The following is a 9334-nucleotide window of genomic DNA, read 5'->3' as shown; positions in this document are numbered from 1 at the left end:
AAGGCATCATAAAGCTCATCAAAAGTAAAATCTAAAGGCGATTCGAGCATTACCTCATTTCCATTGGCCATGAAGCAGAAATTGGCCTTTTCCTCTTGTTCCTCATCCGATGAAGAGGATGATGAGTCTGAGTCGAATAGTGTCGTGACAAGAGCCTTCTTCTTCTTGTACTTGCTCCCCTTCTTCAGTAAAGGGCACTCAGCTCTTATGTGACCCGGCTTCTTGCACTCGTAACAGCCAATCCCCTCATTTTCCCTTTCCTTACCTTTGTCCTTGCGGTAGGAATTTGAGGGGCCTCTCCTTTGATGATAGGACTTCTTGTGGTTGATGAATTTTCTGAATTTGCGCACAAGAAGTGCCTCACCATCATCATCCTCATGTTCTTCTTCTTCACTGCTGCTACTGCAAGATAAGTCCTTGTTAGATGAAGTAGATTTTAGAGCTATTACCTTTTTCTTATGGGAGGACTCTTCCTCGTTGTGTTGTTTCATGGTTAGCTCGTGCGTCATTAGGGATCCAAGAAGCTCCTCAAGTGGTAATTTGTTCAGGTCCTTGGCTTCTTGGATTGCGGTCACTTTAGCTTCCCATGACCTTGGTAGACACCGAAGGATTTTCCTGACAAGCTCACTGTTAGTATAGTTCTTGCCAAGGCTTTTTAGGCCATTGACAATGTCAGTAAACCTAGTAAACATGCATGTAATTGTTTTATTAGAATCCATTTTAAATAGTTCATATTTATGAACCAAAATATTTATTTTGGATTCTTTGACTTGATTCGTGCCCTCATGGGTCACTTCAAGTCTGTCCCAAATCTCTTTTGCAGAATTACAAGTAGAGACCCTATTAAATTCATTTCTATCTAAGGCACAATAAAGCACATTCATAGCTTTAGAGTTTAGTTGTGCCTTCCTCATGTCATGTTCATCCCAATCCTTTTCTAGTTTGGGTACCGTGACACCCTCTACATATATGGATGGGATGTATGGCCCATTTACTACAATGGTCCACATCTCATAGTCTTGGGCTTGGATGAATATTCTCATCCTAGCCTTCCAATATGAGTAGTCGGATCCATTAAAGAATGGGGATCTTTGGGTGGACTGACCCTCAATGTGGGAAGATCCAAATGGGGTTGTCATTTTGATCTTTTACTCTTGGGTGGAAGAGTTTAGGCTCTGATACCACTTGTTGCCCAGATAGACAACCCAAGAGGGGGGGTGAATTGGGTTTTAAAATAATTTTAACTATTAAAGCGTTTGTGGGTGACTAATTAATGCTTTTTACAAGATGATTAATTAGTTGCTGTGATGTGTATGAAATGAGAGTAATGGTAAGAGACAAGCAATCACAAACACAAAGCTTTTATAGTGGTTCGGAGCTAACCCTTGCTCCTACGTTCACTCCCCAAGTCTCTCTTGGAAATTCACTATAACCCCTTGGATTACAGCCGGTTGTTTTCCAAGCTCACAACCAAACTTGTTGTTTTATGAGCTCACAACGAACTCGGTCGGTTTTCCCAGGCTCACCGACTAGAACCAACCCCGATTGTTTTTCCGGAATCACAATCGAACCCTTACACATTGGTTTTACACTCGGCTCACCAACCAACCTCAATACTCTTGATTCAATGCCCCGATTGAACCAAGCAAAGACAAAGGTGTAGATAAAAGAGACAAACAGAAAAATACAGCTTCTCAAAAGCAGATAAATGGCAATATGAACAATAACAAAGTTAAGAGCCCTCAAACGCTTTTAAGTTGGAGAAGAGGAAGGGCTTCTTGAACTTCGGGTCTCCTCTTGAATGTGTAGTCGACTTGAATGCAGGAGAAGGCCCTTTCAATGTTGGGAAGAAGTAGGTGGATGCAGTTAATGCTGCTCTTCCCTCTTTTTCATTGAAGAACAAGTTGCAGAGATTGAAAGCTTGATTACTTGGAGTGGAATGGTTGTTCTCTACCTTGCTACAGTCCTCTGTGGCTATTTAAACCAACCCCCATGGAAACTAGCCGTTAGAGAGCTTTTTCTGCCCGTTCTGCACACTCTGTGCAGCCTGACAATGTGTCCGTTGGTGGGTTAGAGTCGACTCGCGCGATCAGGAGTCGACTCGGCTGTAGCGGGAGTCGACTCATACTTTTCCGGAGTCGACTCGGCAACTGTTCCAGATTTGAATTAAAGTTGCCTTCGAGACTGGGAGTCGACTCGTCTTGACCTAGAGTCGACTCGCCAACTTCTGGAGCTGACTTGGCTTTCTCGGAGTCGGCTCATCCCATGAAGTCCGTGGACGTATTTTTGAATTTGGTCCACTCGAGTCGACTCGACTGTCCTGGGAGTCGACTCGGCGCTCAGAGCCCGAACTCCCTATCTTCTGTCTTTTGGCTCGTCCAGTCTTGGAGTCGACTCGAGCTTCCTCGGAGTCGACTCGGCTCTCAGTTTCCGAAACTTGGTCTTCTGCCCTTTTGATGTGAAGCTGCCTTGGAGTCGACTCTAGCTGTCTGGGAGTCGACTCGAATCTCAGAGGCAGTAACTTGGTCTTCTGTCTTCTTTGTGGTCGCGGAGTCTCGGAGTCGACTCGCGTAATGCGGGAGTCGACTCGAATCTCAGAGTCCAGAATCTGCCCTCTGACTTTTTCTTTGTGTACTGCTGAGAGTCGACTCTTGCTGTCTTTGGAGTCGACCTGCCAACCATCGGAGTCGACTCGCGTTCCACTGGAGTCGACTCGAATCTCAGACCCGAAAACTGCTCTCTGACTTTTTCTTTGTATTCCTCTTGGAGTCGACTCTTACTACCCTGGAGTCGACTCGGTGAACATCGGAGTCGACTCGCGCACTTTGGGAGTCGACTCGTTAACAGGTTCTGAGTTGAAGCTTTCTGTTCGTCTGTCTGTTCTCAGTCGGAGTCGACTCGTACAGATCGGGAGTCGACTCGAGCCCGTGCCAGTGAACTTGATACGCTTGGAGTCGACTCGTGATACTCTGGAGTCGACTCGAGTCTCAGACTTTGGTTCAAGCTAGTGCGCGAGTCGACTCGTTGACAGGTTCTGAGTTGAAGCTTTCTGTTCGTCTGTCTGTTCTCAGTCGGAGTCGACTCGTACAGATCGGGAGTCGACTCGAGCCCGTGCCAGTGAACTTGATACGCTTGGAGTCGACTCGTGATACTCTGGAGTCGACTCGAGTCTCAGACTTTGGTTCAAGCTGACTTCTTAACTTATCCAAAAATTATGAACCAAGTCTTGAGACACTTAGACAAGATTTTCACTGAAACACTTAATTGAATTCATTATTAAACAAGAAATATACTCAAATGCTTTGAGCTCATCAAAATCAAATAGGGTTTTAATCAATCACTCCACAGTGTTATACCTTGAAAGAGGATATCACATAAAAAAAAGGGATTCGGTCATTGTAATTAGCAGAATATTAACAATCAAATTTAAATTCATTGAAGGAATTCAATTGATGAAATCCAAGCCCTAGGAACCTTTCACATTTGATTTTTCAGGTCAAGAAATTGCAGTCAGTCACATCAATTTGGGGTTGTCTAAATAATATAGGAAATTTATAAATTGGTACTTGAATCGCCTCCTTGTGGAAACGATACTCTTTTTGCCCTATTCTACTTGTCATGACCCATGCACTTGTGGTAGAGCTAGGGACTATCAAGTTTTTGGCGCCGTTGCCGGGGAGGATTGTTTTTAATATCAATACAAATAATTTTCTGCATTAATTTAGACTGTTTTGTTCTTTTTGTTAATTTACGTTTTCTATATTTAGTGTATGCCACGAAACTGTGAGCTAATTGAGCCTTTTGATCCAGAAATTGAGAGAACCCTACGAGCATTAAGGAAACAACAAAGATTAGAGCTAAAGCAAAAACAAGCAGTAGCCATGGCAGATAATCAAGATAACCAGAATAAAAGGTTGTTGGGTGACTATGCAGTGCCGAATGTCAATGGTGCTCAACCCAGTATTGTGAGACCTACAGTCAATGCTAATAATTTTGAGATTAAGCCTGGTCTCATCCAGATGGTGCAGCAGGAGCAGTTTGGTGGAGGACCTTCTGAGGATCCACATGCACACCTTGCCAATTTTTTGGAGATTTGTGATACAATCAAGATGAATGGAGTTAGTGATGATGCTATTCGACTCCGACTTTTTCCATTTTCTCTAAAGGATAAAGCCAAGGCCTGGTTGAATTCCAAAGCGCCTAACTCTTTCACCACCTGGAATGCCTTGTCACAAGCTTTTCTGAGTAAGTATTTTCCCCCAGGTAAGACTGCCAAACTTAGAAATGATATTACCAGTTTTGCTCAGTTTGATGGTGAATCTTTGTATGAAGCCTGGGAGAGGTTAAAGGATTTGCAGAGGAAGTGTCCACATCATGGTCTTCCTGATTGGCTGATTGTACAGACTTTCTATAATGGATTAACACATTCAGTCAGAATTACTATAGATGCAGCTGCAGGAGGTACTTTAATTAGTAAGTCAACAGAAGAGGCATATGAGTTGTTAGAAGAAATTGTCTCTAACAATTATCAGTGGTCTAGTGAAAGAGGTATGCCTAAGAAAGTTCCAGGTATGTATGATGTAGATGGCATAAACATGTTGAATGCCAAGGTTGATTCTCTAGTAAAAATGTTCGGTAAGCTGGGTAATGTGAATTCCATTTCTAGTCCTGTATTGAGTTGTGATTGCTGTGGAGGAGCTCACATGAGTTCTGATTGTATGCAGGTTCAATTTGTGTCTAATTATAACAGGCAGCAGCAGCAGAACAACCCTTATTCCAACACATACTACCCAGGATGGAGGAATCATCCCAACTTTTCATGGAAAGATCAAGGTAACCAAGGTAGCAGTTCTAGATCTCTCCATCCTCCTGGTTTCCAACCAAAACCATCCCAACCAGAAAGTAAACAGTCTTGGGAGATAGCTATTGAGAAGTTAGCCAATGCCAGTTCAGAGAGATTTGAGAGACTGGAAGCAAAGGTTGACCAGTTGGCGAGTTCCAATAGAAATGTGGAGATGCAATTGGGGCAGTTAGCCAATTCCATCAATTTTCGTGGACAGGATAATTTGCCTAGTAAGACAGAGGTCAATCCGAAGGAACATTGCAAGGCAGTCACCTTGAGAAGTGGTAAGCAACTTGGTCAGGTAAGTGGTGAGACTATAGTTGGTGATAAAGTAGACTATGAAGAGGTGAACAAGAAGGTCAGTGAAGAAGTTGAGGACCTAGCCAAGACACCATCCCCACTACCACCAGTCGAACCTTATGTTCCTCCCATTCCTTTTCCTCAAAGGCTTAAGCAGAATAAAATTGATCAACAGTTTGAGAAATTTTTGAAAGTGTTTAGGCAGCTTCACATTAATATTCCTTTTGCAGACGCCTTAGCACAAATTCCTGCATATACAAAATTTTTAAAGGAGATCATGTCTAAGAAGAGGAAATTGGAAGATTTCGAGACCATTGCCTTGACGGAGGAATGCAGTGCCATTATCCAGAATAAGCTTCCACCAAAGCTAAGAGATCCAGGGAGTTTTTCTATTCTTTGTACTATAGGTGATGTTGATTTTTCTAGAGCTTTGTGTGATTTAGGTGCTAGTGTTTCACTAATGCCTTTATCTGTATCTAGGAAGCTTGGATTGAAGGAGTTAAAGCCTACTACCATCTCTTTGCAGCTAGCTGATCGATCGGTCAAATATCCTTTGGGTATTCTTGAGAATGTGCTGATCAAGGTAAAGAAGTTTATCATTCCAGTTGATTTTATTATTTTGGAGATGGAAGAAGACACCGAGATCCCTATCATTTTAGGCCGGCCCTTTCTAGCCACAGCTGGAGCTATCATAGATGTTAAGAATGGTAGGTTGACTTTGAAGGTTGGTGAAGAAGAGGTAGAGATTAATTTATTTGAAGCTACTAAATATCCTTCTTTTACTGATCATGTTTTTCGAGTTGATGTTGTAGATGAGTCGACCAGAGAGGTTTTTAGGGCTGAAAATACTAAAGAACCTCTTGAGACTTGTTTAGTGAGTGCAGGGACAAGTAAAGATGATAATCTAGAGGTTGCTAAAGTGGCGTGTGCATTAGAGGCTACATGTTTTAAGACAAAGAAGAGAGGTATTTATTTTGAGGATATCGGCAAAGGTAAGCCACCCCCTCCCCCTTCTAATGTGAAAGCACCAGTTCTGGAGTTGAAGCCATTACCCTCACATCTCAGGTATGCATTTTTAGGTGAAAATAATACTTTACCTGTGATTGTGAGTGTTTCTTTGTCTGATGAGCAACTTGACAAATTGATACGTATTTTGAGATTGAGAAAAAAAGCCATAGGATGGACTATATCAGACCTTAGAGGAATTAGCCCTTCATTGTGTATGCATAGAATTTTAATGGAGGATAACCATAAACTTATTGTTGAAAATCAGAGACGGTTAAATCCGAACATGAAAGAAGTAGTTAGGGCTGAAGTTCTTAAATGGTTAGATGCAGGGATTATTTATCCTATATCTGATAGTTCATGGATTAGTCCAGTGCAGGTAGTACCTAAAAAGGGTGGGATGACTATGGTGCATAATGAAAATAATGAATTAATTCCCACTAGGACAGTAACTGGGTGGAGAGTCTGCATAGATTATAGGAAACTTAATAGTGTTACCCGTAAGGATCATTTTCCTTTACCTTTTCTTGATCAGGTGCTTGAGAGACTTGCTGGGTATGCGTATTACTGTTTTTTAGATGGTTATTCAGGGTATAACCAGATTTCTATATCCCCCGAAGATCAAGAAAAGACCACCTTCACTTGTCCTTATGGTACTTTTGCATTCCGTAGGATGCCTTTTGGTTTGTGTAATGCACCTGCTACATTCCAACGTTGCATGATGGCTATTTTCTCTGATTTTGTTGAAAAGATCATGGAGGTTTTCATGGATGATTTTTCTGTTTTTGGATCTTCTTTTGATAGTTGTTTAGATAACTTATCTCGAGTTTTGCAGCGCTGTGAGGAGACCAATTTGGTCTTAAATTGGGAGAAATGTCATTTTATGGTGCAGGAAGGTATTGTTTTAGGCCACAAAATTTCAGCAAGAGGCTTTGAGGTGGACCGAGCAAAAATAGAAATTATTGAAAAATTGCCACCACCTACAAATGTTAAGGGAGTTAGAAGTTTTCTTGGTCACTCAGGATTTTACCGGCATTTTATTAAGGATTTCTCTAAAATTTCTAAACCTCTTTGTAATCTGTTGAATAAGGATGTTGTGTTTGATTTTGATAAGGATTGTTTGAATGCTTTTAACAGGTTGAAGCAAGAGTTGGTGTCAGCACCAATTATGGCAGCCCCAGATTGGAGTTTGCCTTTTGAGCTAATGTGTGATGCTAGTAATTTTGCTTTGGGTGCTGTTCTCGGCCAGAGAAAAGACAGGAAGTTGCATGTTATATATTATGCTAGTAGAGTTTTAAATAATGCACAGTTGAATTATGCAACTACTGAAAAAGAATTGCTTGCTGTTGTGTTTGCTTTTGACAAGTTTCGATCTTATCTTGTAGGTTCCAAGGTAATCGTATATACAGACCATTCAGCAATCAAGTACTTGCTGAAAAAGAAAGATGCCAAACCGCGCTTGATTCGGTGGGTGCTGTTGCTTCAAGAATTTGATCTTGAGATTCGAGACAAGAGAGGCATGGAGAATGTGGTGGCAGATCACTTGTCTAGATTAGAGGGGCAGTCAAGAGCAGATGAGGTGCCCATTAATGAAAGCTTTCCAGATGAGCAGTTGTTGGCAGTTTCAGTCATCCCCTGGTATGCTGATTTGGTGAACTATTTGGTGAGTGGCATTGTTCCCCCTGATTTGAGCTATCATCAGAAGAAAAAGTTTTTGTGGGATGTGAAGCATTATTTTTGGGAAGAACCGCTACTCTATAAACACTGTGCAGATGGGATGATTAGAAGATGTGTGCCCCAAGATGAAATGCAGGATATACTTGACCAATGCCATTCCTTGGAGTGTGGTGGACATTTCAGTACCTCTAAGACAGTTGCAAAGGTATGGCAATCTGGTTTTTACTGGCCGACCATGTATCAAGATACTAGACAGTATGTTGAGCATGTGTGATAGATGTCAGAGGGTTGGCAACATTTCAAAAAAGAATGAGATGCCCTTGACCAATATCCTGGAGGTTGAACTGTTTGATTTATGGAGAATTGATTTCATGGGCCCATTTCCTTCTTCCTTCAATAATCAGTACATTCTGGTAGCAGTGGATTATGTGTCTAAATGGGTTGAAGCTACTGCAACTCAGACTAATGACTCTCGAGTGGTGATGAGATTTGTGAAGAAAAATATTTTTTCAAGATTTGGTGTGCCGAGAGCTATTATTAGTGATGAAGGCTCCCATTTTTGTAATCGGTCATTTGAGGCTTTGTTGAAGAAATATGGGGTTACTCATAAGGTGGCACTTGCCTATCATCCCCAAACAAATGGGCAAGTGGAACCTGCAAATAGGGAATTGAAGCAAATTTTGGAGAAAACTGTGAGCAGTTCAAGAAAGGATTGGGCAAATAAGTTAGATGATGCACTTTGGGCCTATAGGACAGCTTTCAAGACACCTTTGGGTATGTCTCCTTACAGACTTGTCTTTGGAAAGTCTTGTCACTTACCAGTGGAATTGGAACACAGGGCCTATTGGGCAATCAAGGAGTTGAACATAGATTTGAAAGCTGCGGGAGAAAAGAGATTGTTACAGTTGAGTGAGTTGGAGGAGTTTAGGTTGGATGCTTATGAAAATACTCGGATTTACAAGGAAAAGACAAAGCATTGGCATGACAAACATCTTCAGATTAGAAACTTCGAAATTGGGCAGCAAGTATTACTCTTGAACTCAAGACTTAAGTTATTTCCAGGCAAGCTTCGTTCTAGGTAGTCTGGCCCATTCACGGTAACGAAAGTGTATCCATATGGTGCTGTTGAGGTGCGTAGTGAGGTCACTGGTGCATTCAAGGTTAATGGGCAGCGTTTGAAGCCTTATCTTGCTAGTAATGTGGTTCCTAAAGGAGTGATTTACTCTTTGAAGAATCCTACCAATGGTTGATGGTGTGGAAGTCAAGCTAATGACTGTAAACAAGCGCTTCTTGGGAGGCAACCCAACCAAAAAAAAAAAACAAAAAAATAAAAAAAAAATCCTTTCTTTTGTCTTTTGTTATATGTTTTAATTGTTGTTTTTATTTAAGTCTTTGAATAATTATTGTTGTTACTCCTTTCTTTTTGGTTGTGTTGTGTAGGTGCAGAAAAATCAAGCAAAAAGCTAGTTCGTGTTCAATTCAGTCGGACATTCATTGTGTTCAGCCTTG

The 9334-nt window shown here is 41.4% G+C and overlaps 1 protein-coding gene and 1 non-coding gene across 2 annotated transcripts; one reads left to right on the top strand and one right to left on the bottom strand.

The window, feature by feature from the left end:
- Nucleotides 1-3881: 3881 nt before the first annotated feature.
- On the top strand, nt 3882-9075 carry LOC120107448. Its single transcript, XM_039120725.1, has 6 exons — nt 3882-6527; nt 6684-7004; nt 7239-7434; nt 7534-7786; nt 7962-8850; nt 8956-9075. Exons 1-6 carry the CDS (start codon nt 3882-3884, stop codon nt 9073-9075), a joined length of 4425 nt encoding a protein of 1474 aa, XP_038976653.1.
- On the bottom strand, nt 4275-4381 carry LOC120107449. The gene has a single exon (XR_005509214.1). It is a non-coding gene; the product is annotated as a small nucleolar RNA R71 (small nucleolar RNA).
- Nucleotides 9076-9334: the final 259 nt, after the last annotated feature.

This window comes from Phoenix dactylifera, unplaced genomic scaffold (assembly GCF_009389715.1).
Source record: "Phoenix dactylifera cultivar Barhee BC4 unplaced genomic scaffold, palm_55x_up_171113_PBpolish2nd_filt_p 000866F, whole genome shotgun sequence".
In the NCBI taxonomy this organism is placed as follows: domain Eukaryota; kingdom Viridiplantae; phylum Streptophyta; class Magnoliopsida; order Arecales; family Arecaceae; genus Phoenix; species Phoenix dactylifera.
The sequence above is the reverse complement of the archived record's forward strand: the minus strand, read 5'-3'. Positions and strand labels throughout refer to the sequence as shown.